At 39.8% G+C, this 25,888-nt stretch overlaps 1 protein-coding gene across 2 annotated transcripts in view; it reads left to right on the forward strand.

Annotated features, from left to right (window-relative positions):
* Positions 1-4,448: 4,448 nt before the first annotated feature.
* Positions 4,449-25,888, forward strand: part of FCHO2 (FCH and mu domain containing endocytic adaptor 2) — a 94,064-nt gene continuing 72,624 nt past the window's right edge. For both annotated transcript variants that reach the window (XM_063319405.1, XM_063319406.1), the window contains exons 1-5: positions 4,449-4,629; positions 14,986-15,077; positions 22,533-22,607; positions 23,954-24,095; positions 24,187-24,339. In XM_063319405.1, coding sequence (XP_063175475.1) covers positions 4,600-4,629; positions 14,986-15,077; positions 22,533-22,607; positions 23,954-24,095; positions 24,187-24,339 — 492 coding nt within the window. In that variant the 5' untranslated portion in view covers positions 4,449-4,599. The remainder of the gene's footprint in view (positions 4,630-14,985; positions 15,078-22,532; positions 22,608-23,953; positions 24,096-24,186; positions 24,340-25,888) is intronic.

Here is a 25,888-nt window from a genome sequence, read left to right on the forward strand (position 1 = left end):
TAGATTATGTATTTTACCTGAATCAGTTTCTTACTCATTTTTAATTAATTAAGAGCTTTAAATATCAACTGGCTCTTTGGCAGTTCATTATGACATTCAATAATGTACTAATCTGAATTATTGTTTGGCAATTATTTGTATGTTTTTACTCCTTTTTTCATCTTAAAATATTAGCGCATTCAGTTGTAGATTCACGTATCAAGGGTTTTACTAATAATTGAATGCAGTTATTTTACCTAGAGTTCATAATCCATTTTCAAATGGATTGAAACGTAAGGCAAATCAACTTAGTTGCTATAGGTAAAAATACAATATACGATCTTTATTTTTCAATCATATTAATGTCTAGATGCATTGTATCTTTAGTATCGTATTTGACAAGTTCTTTCAAGTAACAGCTTACTGTATATAATGCCACATCTCTGATGATCTTCACCCTTTAAAAGACGTGATTGTTGAAAAAAAGTTATTATTAACACTTATAAAACCAGAAGCTGGAAATATGAGAGGATGGGTAAATCACGTCACAGAGAGCAAACTGCAGATTCAGGGATGCTTTTCTGAGAGGGGAACTCTGAGATAAATACCTTCTTTCACATGTGTGCAACCCACATTGATGACAAATGGCATAATTTTTCAAAAATTAGGATTATATTAATGAAATATAACTGTTCACTTGTACAGACAAGAAGTCTCTTTAGTTCTTCATGTCCTTCCTATGAGATTTGTTGTTGTGGTTCTTTAACCTTACACTCATGTAGATGGCAAAAATGGGAGACAATTGCTTTTTTTAACTCTCTACTAAAAATTTGTAATCCAGAAAACTATTTGGATCTTCCGTGAACACTGGTGAAAATATACAATCGGAATGTTTGTTTTCTTATACAGGACTCAATGTGTAGTCATGACTATCAAAATAATGTTCCTTTCTCTCCACCCTCATTACACCAGGAGAACAAAAGAACAATTGTACTGGGACAAACAAAGCGTCTACCTAGCCCAGTATCCTGTCCTTAGCAGCCAATACCTAGGGAAGAGGATAAGATTAAAGTACTATAAATGATACTGTTGCAAAGTATTCTCACAGGCTTCACTAACTTGCAGATCAGGGACTTTCAGAATAAGTGATATTGTCTTTGTATTTAGTAATCCATTGTGGATTTCTTTTGACTAGAGAAACCTAGAAACTTTATCCATTTTCCCCTTCCTTCTAGCTTGACTGAATTCTCTGCTTGTGCTTTCAATAAGATGTATTTCTCATTTTTAACTCATCTGCTCTGTTCTTACTCATGAGTTTTCTGTATCGTATTCTTTCCCAGTCATCTCTTTTCCAGCCTGAAGAATTCCAGTATACTTGGTGGTCATTAGTTCCCTTTATATCTTGGATTCTTTTTTGTTGCTCTTATCTCAGTCTTCTGGGCTTGTTTTTTGTTTTTGTTTGTGCTGTTGGGTATTTTTTGAGGGGCGGATAAGAGAAGGGGTACTAGCACTGTGCACAGCAGTCATGGTGCAGGTGCCCATGCACACCGTGGATGAAGTTCTCTGTTCCCTTCCTAATATGTCTAACAATTTGTTTTGAATATGATTGATCATCAGTCTCTGCCTTTAAGTAGTGTATTTAGCTGGTCTCGTAACCTCAAGATCTCATGTGAGTGTAGCTCAGACTCGTGTCGCCTTCTAGAATGACCTTAATAAACTGGCTGGGTATTGACCCAGCACATAAAATAGCCAACCCGGCACATAAAACTGCCTCCCCATCACATGTCCATATGCTTCTTTACACTGAAGCTTAAATCCAGATGCAAGATACTGAGCACTGATATTTACAAATACCTGCTGCTGGGTATTATGCAAGAAGCATGACTGAAAAACTGTACAACCACCAACTGGATGGCACTGCCACAGTACATGGACTGATTCTTCAGTCATGCTCACTACATAACATCCAGCAGCACATAAAGCAGTAATCTAGGATTTTCTTATCCAGGACGGTCTCCAAAGAAGTAGTGTGCATAATAGGACTGTCCTTAGTAAGGATTTTTCAGTATGTGTTACTTTAAAAGATAAGTGACAAGATTGGCATGCAGCATATAGGATGGTAAAGTTTAACAACAGCCCTTTGTTGCTGGTAGAGCTCACTTTATGATAGTATATGGAGTTCAAGAGAAAGTTCACTCCTAAGAAATTGATTTTATTGCAGGGAATTCCACTGTGTGTTAAGAATGTAACTATTGATCCTGATCATCATCCCAATCAAAGTGATTTTCTATGTAACCGTACCTATGCTGCAGGATGCCGTAAAGTTCAGGCCTAAGATTTTGCATGTCACTCAAATTTTTGTGGAAAGCTGCTGTTGAAAACCTGAGGATGGGTTTGATATTTGTGTAATGGTAGATTGTTGCAGCACTGCAGCAGTTCCTTCACATCCAGATGCAGCAGTAAATAAGGGCCTGCTGTATAGCTTTGAAAATGTGGAAGATGGGAACTTTTCTATGAAATGTAAAAGTGAACCCAACTCTCCTTCCATTATAGCATGGTGTCTGTCCCTGTGAAAGGTATTTTTCTGTCTTCTGTGGAATAAAAACCTTCAGCTCTGATCATGCAGCTTTTATCTCACTGTTTACCCTGCTGTTCATCCTTACAGATAGCAACACACACTGCAAAAAATACCAAGTTCACATCTTTCTTCAGATCATAAAGCAGACTGCTTACTTGTATCAAGTAAACAGATGCACAAAGTAGTTTTTCTTAAACGTAGTCCTGTAGCATGTTACTGTTTAGAATTACGGTACCCATGCTTACTACTGTTATCAAAAGAGAAAGATCCAGATCTAGCAGTCTTGGGACTTTTAAAGAAATTTTGATTACGAAAGGGGTCCAGAAGTTTTCTCTCTGTTGGCATCGGCACCTTGGCAAGCTTTGCATGCACCGAGACTTTGGGAGAACGCCGCTAGAAAGCAAGGAACTACTAAACCTACCAGGGAGGTACAGTACATGATGGACTAAAGCTATAGTCAGTTACCAATGATTGTAATACCAGAACTGCTTATCTTCCATGCCAAGTATCTTTGATAAAAGTAGTTGAAACTTTGTAATGCATAAGGAATCACACTGACTTATATTGATATGAGTAATACAAATTTGGCTGTCTTGTTCACCCTAATTATTTTTTTTTCTAATGAAATTCTATAGCACTGCAAACTTCTGAACTACACTTTTCCTAACCATTTGGCTTTCATGGAAGTCTTTAATGAGCATAAATTTGATGTAAGTTGATGAATTCATCAGGTTCTTAGGGATGACTTGAATGTTCTGCTCTATGCCTTACCAAGTATCTTACAGAACGAAGGCCAAATGACATCAGTACTAAGGTGGAAGCAGGTGAGATTTTCTCATACCAGAACCCACAGGGTTTCTGTGAAGGGGAAAGGAGGACCTTGAACACCCAGCACAGAGCTTCTTACTTTTTGTATCTTGTATAAAGCTTTGTGCTGACAGAGCTGTAGATGAAGTCTGGATAAAGCACTTACCACGCCTTTGCAGAGGAGAGCAAGCTGCAGCCCCTCACATCAGTGTTTTTAGTCAATAACGAAAACCTAACAGCTGTCTTGGGCACCAAATCATCTCCTTAAGGTAGAAGAGGAACTCTTTGGGGTCCCAGGAAGAGCCCCGTGGGGCTGACTCTCCTGTGACGAAGAGACTCTCAATACAAACTGGTCACAGGTGGCACTTGAGCGGCTCTGTGTTCTGGTCCAGCAGTCAACATCACCCCTGCTGGCTAATAACCTACATCAGGTTAATGATGGGTCTGGAAACTCAACAGTCATCGAAGAAGACAAAGGGCTGAAGTGAACGCTTTCTCTGGCCTCTTTGGCTTTAGATGGCTGCCGCGGGACCTGTGGAATGCAGCGTGGATGCAGGCGGGTGGGTAAGCTGGGCCTTGTCAGCAAAGCTGCCGCCAGGCCCAGCCACTGCCTGCGCTGAGGGACCCCACGCCACCGGCCTGCGGCCAGGCCTGGGCGTGCGGCCCCTTTGCACGGCACCAGTCTCTCCTCCTCCTCCCCCTCCCTGCATGGCAGCACTCGCCGCAGCCGTTCTCCGGCCGTTATGCGTATGCCTGAGGGGGTTTCACTCAACATTTCCCAGCCCCGACTCTCTGCAATCATTGCTCGTATTCCCACAGACCGGGCTCTCTCCCCTCACGGGATGGCACCACGCCCTTCCCCGTCCACTGGTGCTGCCGGACTGTGGCCGAGCTCTCCGCCCGGCCGGCTACGGGGCCTGGGGCTAGGCCGCCGGGTCAGGGTAGCAGCTGGGGCTGACGGGCCGGGGGACAGGCCGCCCCCACCGAGGCCCGACCGCGGCAGCGGCACTCACCCCTCCGCGCCTGCGCGGGGAGGACACACACGCTACGCGCCTGCGCGGGGCCAGCGGCGGCCGGCGGCGGCGGCGCGCATGCGCGGCGCGGGGGGCGGTGGAGCCGTGTGGAGGGAGGCGGTTGCACCGTAACGGGAAGGGCGGCGCGCCGCGGCGGCGCCCCTTTCCTTCGGCGGCTGAGGCGGCCGGGGCCGGGCTCAGGCTCGCCGGTGGCCCGGCGCGATGATGGCGTACTTCGTGGAGAGCTTCTGGGTAGGGAAGTTCGCCGCGGGCCGGTTCCGCCGCGCCGCGGGGGGAACGGGCAGGGCAGGGCAGGGCAGGGTAGGGTAGGGTGCAGCCGGGGTCCCCCGCTGCGGGAGCAGCCTTGGCTCTTACGCCATCCCCGGGACTGGGCCGGGGCCTTGCCGCGGCGGGAATGGTGGCCGCCGCCCGCCCCGCTCCTGCGCCCGCCGGCGCTGGCTTCGGCCGGGCTGGGCCGTGGGGGAAGCCGGGTACCTGCCTGCGCCCGGGCAGCCCGCGGTGGGGCGAGGGGACTGCCGCCACCCCCGGCCCGGCCTGGCCCGGCGCCTCCCGCGGAGCTCCGGGGTCCGTCGGGGACGGGCGGCGAGGGAGAGGGGCAGGCGGCAGCCGTGGGGGCGGTGGGATGAGGGGTGCGGGAGAAGGGAAGGGGACCCTGTGGTGGGGGGGGTGGTGGTGTCGGTCTGGCAAGCACCGGGCTGTGGATGGGGCTGCGGTCGGATCCCTCCGGACAATGCAGGTTGTTCGGGGGAAGTGCAACGGAGGGTGAGAAGGCGAGGCTGCCCCCCTCGGAGCTCGGTGCTTTTGTACCCGTGGCTTGTCCCTCTGTGTGTGTGTGTCTGCATGTCAGAAGGTACAGCAGCCAGCTGGGGAAACAACAGGCTCTCCAGTCCACTTTAGAAACAGTTTATAAGTCCTCTCTGCGCAGATATATGTGGTTTTTAAATGGGTGGGCCATACGGAGAAAAAAAAATAAAATACGGGTTCGGAGTATTATTGAGCCTTGCATGAAATGACATCCATTGTGACCTGTAGCTGGTCTGAAACATGAAAGTGTGTGTTTTATGTATTCGTCCGGCTGTTTACAATGCTGCTACTTCTTTGCCGCGTGTTTAATTTTTAATGTGCATCTCCACCAACTAATAAGGGAAACATAAAAATGGTTATTTATTGAAATGGAAACAAAAAAAGAAGGGAAAATATCTTTTAGAAGTGTGCTTTTCCCGTGTAAGCAACAGTTATCCTTAATGTGTAAGGAAAACTAATTTTACAAATACAATATACTATTCTTGACTATAAGCATAGCTCAAGCCAGGTTTCATGTTTTGTTTGCATGATTGGCTTTTGCATCATTTAATTTTGACTCTTAAGTTTTGCTTTCAACACATTATTAAAGCTTAATGGTAAACAAGATATTAGATTTGCTCTCTTGATATGCAAATTTGCTTAATTTGAAGCCACAGTGTGGGAGATCAGTACTGAAAGAATATCTGCAAATTTTTTATCTTTCATAAAAAGTACAGTTTATATTAATATAAAAAGTCACATTTTCAGTGGGAAAGTTACTGTCTACTCCTGAAATTAAAGTGAAAAGTTTTTTTCTTTAGCTATTTCAACTGAAATCAAACACTTTTCTGTTTAACTACGTTACGTACTATGGTATGTTCATTTAACTGTTTGTCTAATCAGTTTTATTTTATTTTGTTAGTAAGTCAATAATTTTGTTAAATCACTGAAGGCAGTGGGCCATTCCGTTCTCTATCTGTGTCTTCGCAAATGCAGCCAGCAAATATAAGGTAGTAGACATCTACCCAAACTTCCCATTCTGTCTTTCTGCTCTGTAAAGTCTCTGCTTTGTAGCTCTTTTGGCAAAACTCCTGGTGTGGGTCAGCAATGAGTGCCAGAAGAAGGAGGTTTTCTTCTGTTGGTGCAGGTTATTCTCCTACCTCCAAAAATAACACAAAGTAGGACAACAAGCGTATTCTTCTTTGTCCCGCAGTGATGACAAAGACATTAGACAGGGTCTTAAACTTGCAAAACTTGGCTGAGAAACCTTTATGATACCATGGACAGGGTTTTATTTTCTGTAGAAGTAAAATAAAAAGGAATGGGGACTGCCTCTTTGGTGTTGTGAATGAATATCTTTCAAGATCAACTGTATTGTCTAAATACGATATATTTTTAAAAGTATTTTTAAAAGAAAGAAAATATTTCTCTGTATCCTCAGAACCAAGCATAAGGTTCTGAGGTTTGTACATTTTGAATCATTAGCCTTCTCCATTTCTACTAACTTTTCAGGATAGGTTATTGTTCAGAACGGTTACTGCAGTGCTTTGGAAGACTTGGGATGCAAATTATGTATGCTTTGAAATGTGGTGAGAAAGTTAAGATGGGAATTAGAAGATTGCTGTTAAAATGCACTGTCTAAAAATAACAACCACAAATCTATAAGTAGAAAGAAAGGTGGTATTGTGTAGAACTTTAGAAGAATTTTCTTCTGTTTCTTGCTTTTGCCTTGCCCTTCTAGATAACACTAGAAGGGAAAATGTTTTTTCCACCTATGGAGTGCAATAATTGCTTTCTAAAGCGCTGATGTGAAAATTAATCCAAAACATAATTAATATTTAATTATTTAATGTACATGCTGTCATCAGTTTGCAGCTGAAATTATGCATTGGAAATGGAAGTCTGGATCTTGAGCTGTAGGATGCTCTCTTCTGATTTGGTAATTGGCTGTAACCGATAGGAAAAGATGTCAGAAACTTGAGGGACTTAACTGATTTCTTCAGAAAAGGGAATGATGTATATGTGAATGTGTAAGAATTTCTTACACGCTGTTTAGGCTGCTGTCTTTTAAGAACTTCCTAAAAGTGCTCATGTGAACAAAAATCTTAGCTTCTTTATTGTAAAAGTTTATTATGAGGTTTTTGTCTTGTACTGCTTTTAAAAAGTGTCTGAATAGTTGCAGTTTTTAAAATTTATTTAATTTTTTTTAGAGAATGTAAGAAAAGGGGATGTTTTATGGGCCTGCCATCTGTTGAGTACTTCTAAGAGGTCACTGAGAGATAAACAAGACTATTTTCAGGAATGTAGAAAGCTGAAATATAGAGAGCTGTACTGTCACCTGAAAAATATCACTATCACTTGTAAAATGTAGGTGTCTGCTAATGGAGGGTACCGCTCTAGAGTAGCAGTTTTCAAAGTCAGTAGGATAGTTACTTTTTTGTGGTATCAAAAATTTCGAACAAGTAGTACAGGCTATAAATGGCTTTGATTCTTATGACTGAGTTTTAGGCATTCGAGTCATGTGGCCAAACATTCCCAACTCCTAATTAGGATGTTGTCATAAAACATTTGGTACTTGCTGCTGTGTGTGTGGTACATCAAAACAACAATGTAATTTAAAGGGAACAGTTTCATAAGTTATTTGCATTATACATAGCTACATTTTGTCACTTTGAGTACACTCATACTGGTACAGTAGAATAAAAAGCATTTGTTATCATTGACTTACTGTTTTCTTAACACTGCTTAGGAAGTGTTTCATAAGTTTTGACATTGTATTTAAAATGACCGCTGCAGGTGAAGGTTTGTTAATTCTCAGTCTATTAAACTATGTCAAGTCAACAAAAATAAGCCTGGCCACTTCTAGTCAGTTAGTGTTTGATTAAACCATTGGAAGTTCTTTGTATAGCTGAAACTGGCTTCTGTGTAATGCTGTGCTTGGAATTTTGGGGATATAACAATGTGTGTTTAAGTTGGCTTCAACAGATTCCTTTTATTTTATCTTTTTTATTGCTTCTGTTACCTGTAGCTTCTGAGAAGGGCTGTGAGGAGGATTTCTTTCTTTTCAAGTGCTTTTGTAACATGTAAGGGCTGGCAGTGTCCAGGGTTAATAATCTTAGCTTTGTGAAGAGGCTTGCTCTGGTTCAGTGTAAGACGTATTGTCTTACGCACTCGTACGATGTGAGTGACACGGAGACTTGTCATGCTTCCATCTGGATTTCCATTCATATGTTTACGCAGTGCTACTCTTCTGCTTGGCATACAGTTGGATGCTCAGTTTCAGGAGAGCTGTTGTGCAATATTTGCTTAGTCTCCTCCCTCTGTGTGTGTGCATCTAGCATGAGTTGGCAACTTTCCATCTTTTTGTTCAAAAAAATATTTTTAATTGTCTAGATATAGAGGAAAATATATGTCCTACCTCGTATGCGCAGAGCTTCTCTGGAGCTGATCTTTATTGAAGCTGGAAGGAGGAAATTGAAATTGCCAGGTTGCTTTTGTGTTCAGCCTTCTCAGAACTTTCAGAACCGAAGATGATGCGTTGCCTGTATAAACATTGGGTGACTGCTTTTTTCCGTGTTTTGGTGTGCTTGACTTTCTGTAGCGCTTTCAGACACTCAGAATTTGAAATTTACTGATAGCTAGCTTTCAAAAATGTAACACTGTAATGTTAATCACAGGAGTATTTTCATGTATACAGGGCCCATTAAATTAAATAATTCCCTAAGTGGAAAGGATGAAACACGTTACTTCTTTAAAACTGCAAGAAGGAGTAACAGTTTAAAGAAAATGACAGCATTGTTTTTTAGGGCGTCTAAAATGAGTTTACATATGTCTGGAATTAGGAGAATGCTTATTTCTTTATTTCTTTAAAGAAATGCTTTTTTCTTTAATGTGTTACTCTTTCATGAATGAATGAAAAGTTGACAGTACAAATGGACAAACCATAGTGAATAGTGTATGTCTTTCTACATTTGCGGGTAAAGAAAAGATTGCTTTTTGTTAATATTTGGAACTTTCATTTTAGAATTACAAGAATGAACACCCAGTCTCTTTTGTTCTGTTCTGTTAACATTTGTAAATTAATTGTTAAAATAGGATATTTTTTTAGCTGCATAAATCAAATCTTGTAGTTGCTGAACAGTTGTACCTAGTTTAAGCAAATACTGAATTTCACCTATATGAGGGAGTTGGGCTCCCCCACCCTCTATTAATGGATGGTCTACAGTTACTACTTGGCATATTAGTGCAACTCTGGAATTTTCTTGATGCAATTTTTTTTTTTACAAAAAAGACTTTGATGCTGTTACGATTTATCTGTATTAGAATTCTTGTATGCATGTTCTGTTGATCAGGGATGTGGTTTTTCCATACTCATATCTGGCAGAGGAGCACAACCACTAATTCAAGTGTAAAACTCTGTAGGACAGCTTCCCTGGACCTGACCAAAACAAGAGGCAAAGGACACAAAATTTTCTATTCTTGAAATTGAAACGATTCTATTTCCCACATTTAGTCTTTTCTAGACTTCTCCTATTTAGCATTTGTCTCACAAGGTGGAGGGATGTTGGTCATATTTCATTGATATACCATGCTTGCCAAAGGCAAAGTTTTAAGATTTAACTGGGATTTGGAAACTTAATTTGGAGATTATCCAGTTTTCATTTTGTGTCAATTTGAAGTCAGTTGGGGACCTAAACTTTTTTATGGTTAAAAAGCAATCCTGTATTTAAGTTGGAGTACCACTTCCAAGTGTTACAGTTTGAATATTTGTCACCCTGTTTCCTGGAGAATAAGTTGTGTGTTAGGTGTGCTATTTTAAAAAGAGTATTAGGCAGATTATGATTTAAATTGTTTATAATCAAAAGTATGGTTTTCTCAGTCTGTTCCACTTCTTTGTAATGTGCGGATGGGGTCATATTTAAATGGTTGAAGGAATGATCATACGTGCTTAGCCACTGCTTGAAATGACGGTATTTCACTTATTGTCAAATGTTTCTCTACTTGCTGAAGTTACTTAGAAAAAGTCAAACTTTGTCTGAATTTCTCTCGTCAAGCTCCTGAAGTTTGACCAACATCAAAATGTGTTTAAGAACTGCATGAGCCCTTTATTATCTGTATGCTTAGTTTTGCTGTGGAAACGTTATTTGCAGCTGTCCTTTTGTTGCTTCTTGCACTAATTATAAAAGTAGTGTGTATCTGGACAGTCGTGGGAACTTTAGAGTCACTTTAATAATTGAGAAACATTTGTTTATACTGGGTAAAAAGACAATGCTATAATAGAGAGTATTAACTTTTTACACTAATAGATGTTAATGTTCAACAGTTTTAGTCCAATCGAAACAGAGCTTGTACTCATAGAATTTGATTAGAAATGTAGGACATAAATACTGCTGCACATTGCCCAGAAATTTCTGGCTGCTTTACCAAATGTAGGTTTTAAATTCAGAATCATCTTTATATGCAACAAACGAACTTGAAAATTTTCACAGTCTATTAAGTAGTTCAGTAAAACAGAGTTCCTGTAATCTGTTTCCTGTTATGCACAAGTCATGGAAATGCTGAATTCTGACTTCACATTTGCTGACAGGGTTACTTTCATTTCCATGAGAAAATCATTGCAGTTAGTTCTTGATGAAGGGAAATGGAAGGACTGTTTGCTCTTGCTTTCTGTGACTTAATTTATTTTGTATGCAAAGTTGATCAGTAATGCCTCATTGTAGGCTTATTTAAGTGTTTACTTCTATTTGAAGTCTTGTTTCCTCTTATGACTTGCTGTCAGGAGACATCTATAGTACATACACAGAGCTCTCTTATGGATGTGTAGAATGGAAACTCAACAACACCACCAGCTCGTGAAGAGGGAGTTTTGTTAGCTCTAGGGGAGGAGAAAACTGCTAATGAACTTCGAAGTAAATAAATGGAGCCTCTACAGAGAGGGGACCATTTACATTTTGCATTCTCATACACAGTTTTGCGGTTGTTTTCTGTTGAGTAATGACAGGATCATCCTCAACAAATAGTGTTTTACCTGCAAAATTACATTTAGAATGGTCTTTTCAAACTAGTCTGGAAGTCAGTTGCTAACAAACTAGCCTGGAACCTGATGTCATGTGTGACCATGGAGGTTCCTCTTTCTCCAAGATGCAACTTCTAGAAGAATCTGCTTCTGAATTCACTGTCGGTCTGTCATAGCAGTGGATGGTAATTGGTTCCGAATGGGAGTGGAAGGTCTCATTAGTTCCTTCTGCTATGTGCTGCATTTATTTATTTTTAAGTAGGCCAGTACTGGGCTTTTAGTGATCCCAGCTATGACTGTGCCACCAGGAAGGAGCAGGTGAAAACACTTAATGAAGAAAAATTGGCTAGACACACAATTTCCATGTACAGAATTTTATACAATGTGTGTGGGGAGGGAGAGTGTTGAGGAAAAACAACCAAAACACAAATAAACAGTGTTGATGGCATACATGTATGTAAGAGGATATGCACTTGGGTTATGTAAATTGAACTTCTTTTTCTCTTAGCCAAAACATACATCTCTATCTTTATCCTAAATACAGAGCCTTAACTCTGATACTTATTGTACTTATTTTACATAGGTAGACATATGTTGAATTATAATTTGACATAGGTACACATATGTCTCCAAACACGAGTAGAAGATAACTTTATTTATAGAATTGTCATCAGGTTAATCATCAGAATCATTGATCATGTAAGTTATTGAACACTTCTGAAGTCTAGATGTATGTGCTTATAGGTAGAGCCTGATATTGGTAAAATAGTCATTATATTCACAAGTGAAAACATATAGTTTAGTTGTGCCAAGCTAAAACCACATAGTCAAATCTGGGAGCCTGCTTTGGAATTGCTGCTTTGTTTAATCCTGAATGTATTTTTCACATAGCCTCTTATTCTCTAATTAAACTATTGGTAATGTAGTAAATTAATGTATTAAAATGTATTAAATTAATGAAATTAATGTATTAAAAATGTTACTTTCAGGGGACTTTTTTAATTGAGGAAAGTATCTGTTTTGTTCCTTTGTTGTGCTTTCTGCTATTCGATGTGAAGTTAGGAACAAGAGTAGGACTGATTAGAAAGCTTTATTTAACTGGAAAGATTAGTTACTTTGCAGTAACCTTCAGTTGCAATTAGAGAACAAGATGATGATGGGAATTAGTTGTTCTGGCTCATTCTGTTCTCTAAAGGTTTGCAAAGTTACATTTCTGGTAGATTATCAACCATCAGGAAGGCTGCAGCCAGAGACTGGGTCATGGCGATGCTACCCTTCCTGTGGCAGGAAATCTGTGGAGCTCCAGTATAGAAAAATCCCCATAAAAGCTCCCATTATGAAAAGTTCAGAAGCAGTCTGTGTTCAGCATATTTTGATCAATATATTGCTTTAGCTAGAAGAAACACCTGAAGGCAAAGGGAAAGAACATTTCATAAAGGAGAATTTTATTAGTGTTTCTGGAAGAAATACCTAACACTTATTTGTAAATGTTTATCTACAAATTTGGGTACAGTAACAATTTTGGAGTATTTCTTAATTTTGGAGTAATTCTTATTTCTTAAATAAGAATTTTATTTTGTATTCTAATTGAAAATATCAGTGAGGCCTTAATTATAGAGTTAACCTGGTGTTTTTGTAATGTGGTGGCATTCAGGGTTTATATTGAGTAAATACAGAAAGTTATGAAGATACCTATTGGAGCATCAGTAGTCAAAATTATTGTGGGCGTCAAACTACAAGAAAAAATGGTTAGATAGGAGTGAAAAGGGAGTGAAACTGTTTAGACTGGTACTTGAAAGAGTATGACAACATTTCAAAAAAATAAAGTACATTCCCTACTGATTTGTGTTCTTATCCTTCTTTTATTTTGTAAACTTATAAAAGCCTTACTCTGTAGATAGTCCTTTTGGAGTTTGGTGTATTTTCATGTATTCAGTTTAGTTCTGCCTGTACTTTTTACAGACCTTTCTGCAATTGCACTTACACTAAACTGATTTCAGGTTGCAGCTTACTACAACCTTAGGAGCTGTGATTTTATAGGTGTTTTTTCCTTTTGTTTGTTTGGTTTTGTTTTCCCTGTACTTGGAAGAAGTAAAGCAAATAATCCTGGCTAGTAATCTGAATCAAATTGCCTTCCATGGTCTGTTATTTGCAAATATATGTGTCTATTCATGGTGTACTTTAAGGCAACTTGTTATATTATTGACTGATGTATTATCCAATGCAGTTAACTCTTCACAGAAGTGGGCCTACTACCGTGGCAGCTGCAAAGCTCTTCCATCCACCCGTGGCTGCTTCCACTTGCTTAAGCTGTCAGATCCCTACATGCCTTCTCCTTCCCCCGACCTCTTCCGCTGAGCAATGCAGCTGTTTATGTCCTGATAGTGATATGGATCACTGATCTTTAGTTTTATTTGCCAGCTTTATTTTTCAGCAGTACGCTAATTAGGTACACCTTTTAGTTCCCTGATTAGGTACACCTTGTGGCTGCACAAACAGTTTTTCCAAAACTGAAAGGACAGAAATGTTTGGAGGGGTGTATGACCAAATCCTCAGGCTCCTCACTGGAGATGCAGAGCTGCTGTTGTGAAAAGTCCGTGATTTTGACGATGTGAATGTCCTTGACTACATCCAGAGGAGGGCAAAAAAAATGGTGAAAGGCCTGGAAAGCATGTCCTTTGAGGAGCTGTTGGGGACTCTGGGTTTGTCTAGTTTGGAGAAAAGGAGGCTGAGGGGCGACCTCATTGCTCTCTGCAGCTTCCTGAGGAGGGGGAGTGAGGAGAGAGGGGCCGATCTCTGCTCCTTGGGATCTAGTGACAGGACACATGGGTATGGTTCAAAGCTGCAGCAGGGGAGGTTGAGGAAGCATTACTTTACCGCGAGGGTGGTCAAATACTGGAACAGGCTTCCTAGAGAGGTGATTGATGTCCCAAGCCTCTCAGTGTTTAAGAGGCATTTGGACAATGCCCTTAATACGCTTTAACCTTTGGTCAGCCCTGAAATGGTCAGGCAGTTGGGCTAGGTGATCGTTGTAGGTCCATTCCAACTGAAATAGTCTATTCCATTCCCTTGCATGCTTCATTCCCTCCCGCTCTGAGCATGTGTGCACTTTTCCTGAGGACACGCTTCTGCATCTTTTGTATCAGCAGCATTATGGATCTGAAGCTTTTGGAAGGGAGGAGGGGAATGGATATTTTGACAGGAAAACCTTTATAGTAGCAGTGCTATTATGCTGTGCCTTGCCTCGCCTTCCTTTCATTTCTATTCTTGCTTATTCCTGTCCGGAGGAAGTTCACCATAGTGCCAGAGGTGATAAACTGGCTGAGTTTACTAATCAGTGTTTAGGGCAGTGTCTCAGTTTTAATGGTGAGGTACGCTTTACTCACTGGAAAATTGTTTAGGTTTTAAAACTAAACTTAAGAATAGACAAAGGGAAGCTACCTGTGAGAAGGAAGAGATAAGTGATTTTTTTCACCAATTTTGCAAAAACCGGAGGAAGATACATGAAGTGTGAAGAACTGGGGAGGTGGGATATCCAGTGATCCTGAAGCGTGAATTTCAGTTCATGGAAAATAATGAAAAATATGAGAGAATGAAGAGAGAGTACAATATTAACTTTGTGTTTATTAAGACGGGAAGTGAAAATACAAGACCAGTAGAAATCTAGAAAATAAATTCACTTCATGAAACTTGATCAGTTAATAAAATGCATAGGTTCTATACTTTGTTCTGTAATTGCTTTAACATGTTGTGTTTCATAGGTCTGCTTTCTTTTTATTAATCTTTAGGGGGAAAGGAACAATGGCTTTGATGTCCTTTATCACAACATGAAACACGGACATTTGTCAACAAAAGATCTAGCAGACTTCATAAGAGAAAGGTAAGTATTCATCCTTTGTAATCCTGGCTCTTTAATATACTGTTCGTGGTTTCTATTTAAGTTTATCATTATGGTCAACAGTAACATGCAAAATATGTAAAAATCAATGAGCATTTAAAAATATTACACATTATATCCTACAAGAATATCTAGGTTTATTCCATTCACTTAGAACTGAATAGTGACTCTAAGCGTCAATTAATAACAAGCTTCTAATTTTTTTTTTCTGTGTTTGAATTAAAAAACGAGAGTAAAAAGCTAGAAGTGTTACATTAGGTGTCCAGCAGTTTGTTTAAATCAATCCCAAGTTTTCATTATGTTTGGAAGAAAAGCAATTTCTTCTTCTTCTTTAAAGTAGCAAAAAACTTACAAAGTTTTTTGACCATAGATGTAGAATTAAGGTTTTAGCAACTGCTAATATGATCTTAAAAGTTATGCTTTCAGATTAAGATGTTGATGAACTAGGTTTGTTAAAGAAAAGGGAGTGATATGTAGGGACAATAAAATAATATGCAGAAAATAATACAGGTTCCTCTCTATGGGATGGAAGGCACAGAACTGAAATCTGCAGATGTGGCAACTTCCAAAACAGATGACCTAGTGCTGTTTTTAGTTCTTCTTTGTGAAAGAAAACTGCTGCTGCTATTTTGAAAGTAAGAATTCCATTCTGGACAAAATCAATTGTGTATCTGCTTCAGAATTTTGTCTTAATTCAGTTCCTGACACCAGATGATGTATGGAAAAAACTTGCAAGAGACTGATCAAGAACCTATTTCAGTGAAGGTTTCTTGCAGTAAAAGCTGTCCAAAAAACAGCTTTGGTTTTCTGGGATATTTCATCAAAATTTCCATTTGGGCCTAAAATAGATCTCAACAAAGAATTTCTTTTAAATTTCTACAAAATGTAACCACCACAAACCTGGCAGGTACTGAGTTCCATAGACATTTGTATAGTTTCAAAGTGAATTGGAGAAAATGACAAAAGTCTTTCCACTAAGTAGAAACACATGAGTTCCAGAGTCCACATGAGAATGGGCAGTCCTGTGTTGGAAGGACTACACAACCAAAGGAATCTTGTGTTTCAAGAATCCCTGATTTTAGAGAACGTTACAAAGCCAGACAGGGTTCCAATGAAATCCTGTATTGGATTGAATGAAGGGATAACACACTGTTTGTGTTTAGTATGAAATGCTTAAGGCTTCACAAGCTTGCACGTTTAATATTGACTGTTATAAATGTTTGCCTTGTGTTATCTTTTTGAGTGACTGAATTTTTCCTTTGAAACCTGCTTTAATTTTTGGAATCACTCAGTTTTTATAACACTAAGTCATAGAGCTAAGCTGTACATCACCTGGACACACTTCAATTTATTTGTTTTACATCTGTTCTATTTTAATTTACCTCCATATTTAGATCAGAAGCTCTCTCACTCACTCTGGTTCTTATCTCCTTTATGTTGTATTCTTTGAGCATGATCCATTTTATTCACGCTGGTCCTAAGGTGAAAGTTCTTACTTAAATGAATAAAAATAACTTGATGCTATGTCTGGCTTGGATTCTATGTTTTATTGTAGTGACATAAATAAAACTTGACAGTTCATTCTACGCAAAATTCCTAATGAAAAGAATGTGGTGTTCTAGTTTTTTTTTGCTCTGCAAGCTCATTCAAATTAAATTTTAAATGAGAGGTGCCTTTGCAATCAATAAATAAAATATTTGGACCTTTTTCCACATATTACAAATGTCACAGCTAAAGTTTCTGCTAATTAATTCTAGTGATTTGTCAAGAAGGAGACTTCTTTTTTTCCCAGCTAAATAAGTTTAAATAACGTTTAAAACAAAAGATTAGTGACCAGATAGGAATACATGAGAAATCCACATGGACACTTTATAGAATGATAGAATTATAGAATAGTTTGGGTTGGAGGGGACCTTTAAAGGTCATCCAATCCAACACCTCCTGGCAACAAGCAAGGACATCTTCAACTAGATCAGGTTGCTCAGAGTCCCATCCAGCCTGACCTTCAGTGTTTCTAGGGATGGGGCATCCACAGCTCCTGTGCTGAGGGCTCCAGAGCTGGACACGGTACGCCAGGTAGGGTCTCACCAGAGCAGAATAGAGGGGGAGAATCACCTCACTCAACCTGCTGGCCACGCTTCTTTTGATGCTGGTTGGCCTTCTGGGCTGCGAGCACACATTGCCAGGTCACGTCCAGCTTTTCATCTACCCCTAAGCCCTTCTTGGCAGGGCTGCTCTCGATCTCTTCATCCCCCAGCCTCTATTGATACCAGCGGTTGCCCCAGGCCAGGTACAGGACCTTGTACTTGGCCTTGTTGGACACAGGCCCACTTCTAGAACTTGTCCAGGTCCCTCTGGGTGGTATCCCATCCCCCAGCCATGTCAACCACAACATTCAGCTTGCTGTTGCTGGCAAACTTGCTGAGGGTGCACATGATTCCACTATGTCACTGATGAAGATACTGAACAGTACTGGTCCTAATGCAGACCCCTAAGGGACACCACTTGTCACTGATCTGTATCTGGACATTGAGCTATTGACCACTATGCTCTGGAATGCAACCATCCAACCAATTCCTTATCCACCAAACACTCTACCCATCAAATCCATCTCTCTCCAGCTTAGAGAGGAGGATGTTGTGGGAGACCACATCAAAGGCCTTAGAGAAGTCCAGGTAGACAGCATCCATAGCTCTTCCTTTATGCACTGATGTAATCCTCCATCATGGGAGGCCACTGAGTTGGTCAGGCAGGACTTACCCTTGGTGAAGCCATGCTGTCTGCCTCGAATCACCTCCCTGTCCTCCATGTGCCTTAGCATGGCTTCTAGGAGGATCTGTTCCATGATCTTCCCAGGCACAGAGGTGAGGCTGACAGAGCGGCAGTTCCCGGGGTCCTCCTTTCTGCCTTTTTAAAAAAGGGTGCAATGTTTCCCCTTTTCCCATCACTGGGGACTTCACCTGACTGCCATGACGTTTCAGATATCATGGAGAGTGGCTTGGCATCTACAATGGCCAATTCCCTCAGGCCTCTCCGATGCATCTTGTCAGGTCCCATGGACTATCCTCAATGAGAGATCAAGAAATGTATTTTCTGTTTTTGTGCATGGATCAGGATATGCCAAAGATATATGCAGACATCTTACAGCATTTTTGGTAAAATATGTGAAAAATTTCAGTTCTCATTAACACACTGAGGATCACTAGAATCTTAGCACTACTTGTTAATTTATTTGACAAGGCCTCAATATAGTTCCTTAAGAGCAACTTGCCCTGGGGTTGGAAAACATCTATCAGTGTTGCACACCAGCAGCAGGAAGTTCAGTCCTTTCCAGTGACTTCCATCAGGGTATTAAACCTGGTATCCTGTCTGTTCCAATGTGTTTTTCAGGGTGCTGCCCCTGGGGAGGAATAACCCTATGCACCAGCACAGGTTGGGGGCTGACCTGCTGGAGAGCAGCTCTGTGGAAAGAGACCTGGGAGTCCTGGTGGACAACAGGATGACCATGAGCCAGCAGTGTGCCCTTGTGGCCAAGAAGGCCAATGGCATCCTGGGGTGTATGAAGAGTGTGGCCAGCAGGTGGAGGGAGGTCATCCTCCCCCTCTACTCTGCCTTGGTGAGGCCACATCTGGACTACTGTGTCCAGTTCTGGGCTCCCTGGTTCAAGAAGGACAGGGCACTGCTGGGAAGGGTACAGCAAAGGGCTACCAAGACGATTAGGGGACTGGAGCACCTCTCTTATGAAGAAAGGCTGAAGGATTTGCGTCTTTTCAGTCTGGAAAAAAGACGACTGAGGGGGGATCTTATCAATGCTTATAAATACTTAAAGGGTGGGTGTCAGGAGGATGGGGCCAGGCTCTTTTCAGTGGTGCCCAGCGATAGGACAAGAGGTAATGGCCACAAACTTGAACATAGGAAGTTCCACCTAAACGTGAGGAGGAACTTCTTTACTTTGAGGGTGGCAGAGCACTGGCACAGGCTGCCCAGAGAGGTGGTGGAGTCTCCATCTCTGGAGACATTCAAAACCCACCTGGACTCCTTCCTGTGCAACCTGCTGTAGGTGACTGTGCTCTGGCAGGGGGTTGGACTAGATGATCTCCAGACGTCCCTTCCAACTCCTACCATTCTGTGACTCTTCAGCCCTGCTTTGCTGATGCATCTCAATGTGCCAGACTGCAGCTGAATGCCAAATAGGTATTTCTTTTCAAGTGAAGGGTGCATCACTGATCAATCTCAGTCTAAGCTAGCAGTAGTTTGTGGCATATAGTTTGTAGTTTCAAAGAAATAGATGGACTTTAAATATTTGGTGTCCTCACTTTAGTAAAAATGTTTACAATTGTCCATATCTAGGCAGTGAAGCCCTTCACTACCATTGTGAAGTTACTGTGGGATGTCAGACGATTTCCCAGGAAATAAATATGGTTCAGTAGCACACATTTATTCATATGGGTCAAATTCTTGATCTCAGAAGAAATTGGATTGGGTGGTACTTCAGCAGTGTTTTACAGCAGTCAATTGTCTTGACCATGTTCTATTTTGCATCTTTGTTTATTGCAAAGAAGTTAAGAGATGTTACACACAACTATCTGTTCCCCTCCTTCCTCCGCAGAGTATAGTCTGAATACTCTATTGCAGTACTGTTTTCTGCTAGAAATATTGAACAACATTTATTAGGAGCCTTCTACATCTAGTATTTTTATGCACTGACTTTTTTTGTACCTGATTTTCTGAACTGTTCCCTATGAAAACTAAACACATACATTTGAACTTTCTTTCCATTCCTTTTGAACATATTTGCCTTTTTTTTCACGATTGGATATGAAAACGGAAAACTGCTGGATAAGTAGAGGAGACAGATCTGAGTTGGTGATAATACTTTCAACGAGTTAGAGTACTTAACCTTTGTGTGTACTGTTCAACAGTTGTCACCTGGTCAGTCAGGATTGCTGGAGTTTTCACGCTAGCCAGAGAATTTGTGGTTTTTATGGAGTGATCTCAAAGAGAAAGGAAAGATGGTTGAGTGTATTTGGATGTACAGACTTTGTGCTTGGGGGACAAAGGACACATGTCTGTATGAAGCCAGTCTCAGTTACTTGTGCTGTTCAGAATAGTGTTTTGGTTGTGTGCAGCCAAATTGGGGGAGTCTTATTTTGTGGCAGGCAGCCTGCTCCACATTGGTAGATCTTGGATGGGGCAGGTTATCTATCTGTCTGCTGAAAGATAGATATCTTTTTTCTGTTCTTCATAAAGCATGTAGAAATTTTGGTTTTAGAGAAGTGAAAATATAAGAAGGTTGGGCTGCCTCCGCAGGTTTTTTTCTTTAAATACTGGGAAGATTCTGTAGGTGAACTGTGTTGTGTTTGTGTTTATTTAACACATAAACTGTTTACATGTAAGAAACCACTGTGCTCAGCTAGGAACTGCATAGGTATTGTGTTGGCATTTCTCCAGAAGTCTTTCAAACAGTTTTCTGCAGCACTTGCTTGTAAACATCATAAAAAGAGTCTCCTTGATCAGAAGAAACTGGCAATGCATATATTCCCATTTAACTTTTAAATGTTTAACAGATCCCAAGCAAAGACAGGTTTTCAAATGGGTGAAAATTAGTTTACTGAAGTGTTCATAGTATGTTACTCATACATCAGAGTGCTCTGGGAAGTCAGTTTGTAGGACAAATGTATATATATATATGACTAACTGGTCAGTAACAGCATTTTTCGGTTGTTAGCATTTGTAACTGTTGTATGTTGATATTGTGTGGTAAATTGCGGAACTCCAGTTTTGTGGAAATTGCTCAGGTAAGTATGCTGTACATCACTCCAAAGAAAAGAGTTGTGCATTTTGTGTTTAAAAAAAAAATGCACTGAGCTATCCAATCTAGAAAACTTTGTTAGAAGCTATTGATAATTAATCAAAATATATTGTTCATCGTGGTAATTAAAAGAACATCAGTGTCTCTTCCAGGTGTCTGTGCATATGTGCTTGTTGCTGTGCAGTGAGCAAGAATTCCAAACCTTGGAAACATAAACTTTTTCTTATCGTCAAAAATAAGTTCATATGTGGAAGGAGGATAAAGTTATTTGACTTTTTTATGGTGAATAACTTTGCAGTTGTTTGTAGGTGAGATTTAAAATGTAATTGAGTTACCGCATTTTACAATTTAATCCCCTTCTCCAAATTGATTGTCTGGATAGTTATTTTGGAAGTTCAGTAAGTTTAAATATATATCCCTCTGTTTCAGGTGACTACTGCTGCTTTGCTTCATATTTTCATAAACAAATTGGTTTTGTCTGGAAAGTGTTGCTGTAAAGGAGAAATAAAAACCTCTGCCTCAGCAATTAGTTGTTAAAGTCATGGTATAACTTGAGACGGGTGAATTCTTCATCTGCCTTTTTTACTCTCTTTTGCCCCTGAATAGAGGTATTACACAGCAGGAAAGCAACTGCTTCAAGCTTTTGCGTTTTCAAGAAAAGGAAATTACAGTATTTACACAAATCCAGGATGCTTCTGAATCTCAGTTGACACTACATATTGATTATTGATTTAGGGTGGAAAATTAAAATAGTGTGTATCTTTACCTTAGTAACAGGAGGGTGAGCAAGATTGATGAGGGAAGGACTTGCAGGGTCTCACTGCTGTGTTATGTTGTGTGTGACTGCTATTCCGTGGCAATTACCTCAGCAGAGGCTCTAAGGAGGAAATCTGTGCTGACCCTTGGATTTTGAATGTCCAAAAGAAAAGTGAAAATGTGAGTTTGAGTGCAGGAAAATATAATGAAACTTTATGTAGGGAAGATGTTATCCAAAACAAATCAGAATGCATTGAGTCAACCTTCTTTAAAAATGAGTATAAACAGCAGAACACAATACTTTTCATGGCATGTTATTTTACTGTTTTCCAAACTCAATTATCATTATGCAAAGAACTTAAACAAACAAAAAACCACACACACCGCTACAAAAAGACTAGACAAGACCCCATTTTATTTAATGTGATTGCTCAGTAAGCATTCAGTTGGTTTATCTTAATGTTTTCAGTACAAATATGTTTGATTTTGTTGCTCTGTAAATCTCTGGTGATTAGACGTGATGGGCAAGTGGTTGTTTTATCAGTTTGTTCTGACCATTACTAAAGAATGTTAAAGGCAGAGGGGAACACCACAGAGTATAGGAAGGAAAGAATTGGCTTTTTCAAGTCGTGAGTCCCTAGGTTTTACTTCTTTCTGTTCCCTGCAGCATTCTGTCACAGGGTTCTTAGATGATTTTTAAAAAATACACTTCTTGTGATTTTGCATATAGTGTTGAGGGGGTCATTTAACATGGAGTCACTTTCAGCTAAAGTAAAACATCCTCTGTTTTGCACCTTTAGAATGCATATTCATCTGTCTTCAAATATCTTCAACATTTTGATTATGCTTTTGATTGCTTTCTTTGACAGGGCTACAATAGAGGAGGCATATTCAAGGTCAATGACAAAACTAGCCAAATCAGCGAGCAATTACACACAACTTGGGTAAGTGTACATAAGTAAACAACTGTATACACGTTAAGAATCAAGTTTGATTCTGAATAGTTTGTTGATGTTGAAGCTAGCCTAACTTTGCCATGTTTAAAAGTGATTGTTATTTCTTCAGTAACCATGCAAAATATCATGCAGCTATGACAAAACCAGACAGTACAGTTCTTTATTCACGGCTTAAAAAGAAGCAAAGCCCAAACACGGAGAAACTGTCTGTTCCTCTGTGTTTAAGGTTGAGTTCTTTTCAGACATAATAGAGAATGTGACTTTCTATTCTGTGCTCCCAAGCCTATGGTAATTACTTAGAAGAGAGAACATATGGTCCGAAAATGTGGCAGTAAATTTATTTATTTCTATTATTTCTGCTTTCTGGAGTGTTATCTCTCCTCAGAGATGTTAAGAATGAGACTTTCCAATAGATTGATTCCATAGTTTAATGAAAGTTTTATACATGGGGGTATGTTTTTAAAAACTGGAAGGATTATTGGATGTATTTTCAGTAGAAAGATTATGCCAATGAGAACTCAGACTTTTTAGATGAGACTAGATTTTTTTTTTTATTTGTAGTAATAACAGCTAGAAATCTGGGGAGCTTTTGTCAGTGGATAATTTGATACCATTTGTTGCTGCTTTTCAAAGGTTCTGTATCTGCATGTTAGTTTGAACATCAGTGCTTTAAAGGCTATATGTAGTATTGATTTTTCAGCAGCATTAGCTAGGAAATGGAGGTAGGAGTGTATCTTTAGAATAGATGAAGTCCATTCAGTATAGAAATCTGAATCTGAGGAATGACCTGTCCCCCACCTTCTTTTGCCATACAGTTAATCTCTGTTAATCAGTAAATCCCTTTTAGTGGCAGACCATCTTTGCTGGTATTTTTTTCCTGCATCTTGTGGCTGCAATGATGTAAGACAAATAGAAACTTAACTAACCAAGTAATTTCTGATTTGTTCGTACTATTCAAGTATACACGTAAAATTACTTTTACATCTTAAATTATTTTAAGCTGCTCTTGCATCATCTTTAGGAACACCGCTTGGCATTATTGTGTGCTGATGATAGGGAAGATTAAGTGACCTTTGCTGTGTTTTACTCATTAGAGTCAATACAGGTAAAACATAAAACATGGAAAAGTTAGTAGATAGGATTCCAAGTACATTTGAAGCACATTTAATAAGAATTTATAGCAGTTTTTGGAGTTTTTGTTCGTTTCAGTTTTAGGAATGGAAATGAACTTCTGTAAACTTATCAATTATACTTCAGCACTATTTAAAAAAAATCATATCGAACTAAAAGTAAAAAATCCAGATGAACATTAAATAATATTTTCTTCAATTTAGGACATTTGCACCAGTTTGGGATGTTTTCAAAACCTCAACAGAAAAACTAGCAGGCTGTCACTTGGATCTTGTGCGGAGATTACAAGAGCTAATAAAAGAAGTTCACAAGTATGGAGATGAACAAATCAAAGTTTATAAAAAGGTTATTTATTTTTTTTCTTATGCATGTCCAATGATTTATTAACATTAAAATTAAAATGGTTTGGTTTTGACAACCATGTGATATTTGGCAGACTAAAGAAGACGTTTCAGGAACATTGGAAGCAGTGCAAAATATTCAAAGTATCACTCAGGCCTTACAGAAATCAAAGGAAAACTACAATGCAAAGTGTGTTGAACAAGAACGTTTGAAAAAGGAAGGAGCAACACAAAGAGAAGTTGATAAGGTAGTTCTGTGACATCTTACTTTAATACATTGTGTTGTCAACCAGTAACACATTCACCTTATATTCGTAAGTGACATGGTCAGAAAGTGCTAAAAGTAGTTAATAGTAGTTATGGCTATTTTCATAATGTGTGTGATAGTTTGAATACCTAGTAATGTTTTGTTTACACTTACTTCCTTATCTGTTCTAACTGCACTGGCGTTCTAATTCTTTATTTTGTAAATACCTGCATCATCTGATAATTTTGTTTAGTGGCTTTTACAGAAATCGTGTACAATTGTTTCAGAATCTGTTATGTTTTCAGATAAATTTCCTTAGGTTAAGACACAAACACTCAACACTCTTGTTATGAATTATGAAGTAGGAGGTTTTGTGTTGTCCCTTCAATGAGACAAAGTATCTAATTACACCAGTATTTGAGTATTTGTTCCATTGAGAAGAAAAACAAGTTAGCGTTACTTTCAATGCTAATTTGAAAGGTTCCAATTTCATGGACCAAAACCCCAAAGGATGAGTATCTTGATGTTGTATTTTGTACTGTTCTTGCATTATGGGGGAGTTTGAGCTGTTCACAGAATCACAAAATGGCTGAGGTTGGAAGACACCTCTGGAGGTCATCCTGTCCAACCCTGCTGCTTAGGCAGGACCACCTTGAGCCAGTTGCCCAGGACCATGTCCAGACAACTTTTGAGTATCTCCAAGGATGGAGGTTCTACAACGTCTTTGGGCAACCTGTGCCAGGGCTCAGTTACCGTCACAGAAAAAAAAGTGTTTCCTGATGTTCAGAGGGAACTTCCTGTGTTTCACTTGGTACCCATTGCCTCTGGTCCTGTCACTGGGCACCACTGGAAGGAGCCTGACTCTTCTATGTACCCTCCCTTCAGGTATTTACATCTATTGAAGAGATTCTCCCTGAGCATTCTCCAGGCTGAACCTAGCTCAGAGCTCTCCTAGCTCTCTCAGCCTTTCCTCATAGGAGACATGCTCCAGTCCCTTCATGAGCTTTGTCACCCTTCTCTCTCCAGTCACCGGTCTCTCTCCAGTACGTCCTTGTCTCTCTTGCAATAGACAACCCAGAACTGGACACAGCAGTCCAGGTGTGGCCTCAACAGTGCTGTGTAGAGGGGAAGAATCACTTCCCTCAACCTGCTGGCATCACTGTAACTTTTTCCTGTTTTCAGAAAACTTAAGTAGTAGAGGAAAGACGTCGTGTTTCCCTGTCTCTAACTATGTCTTCTCTTTTTAAATCATGATACCGCTGCCTGTTTCCATTTTGATTACCTAATCTGTGTAGGACTCTGTTCTTGTTAGGATGATCTTAGTGCGTTTTATGCTGCTGTCTTCATGGACCAGATAGAGTTGGTTATTGTCTTTTCACTGATGACAAAAGTGATCCTGTTGACCATGTTCTGATCGTTTTATCTTTGATATAAATCTAGCTTTTTTTCCTAGCTTCTGTCTCAAGTGACAGTCAACGTTGGATTCTAGACGTAAATCAGAAGTATGTGGGTTGGCAGATGTTTTCCTGCCAGTCTATTCAAAGTATATT

This window comes from Chroicocephalus ridibundus, chromosome Z (assembly GCF_963924245.1).
Source record: "Chroicocephalus ridibundus chromosome Z, bChrRid1.1, whole genome shotgun sequence".
Lineage (NCBI taxonomy): Eukaryota > Metazoa > Chordata > Aves > Charadriiformes > Laridae > Chroicocephalus > Chroicocephalus ridibundus.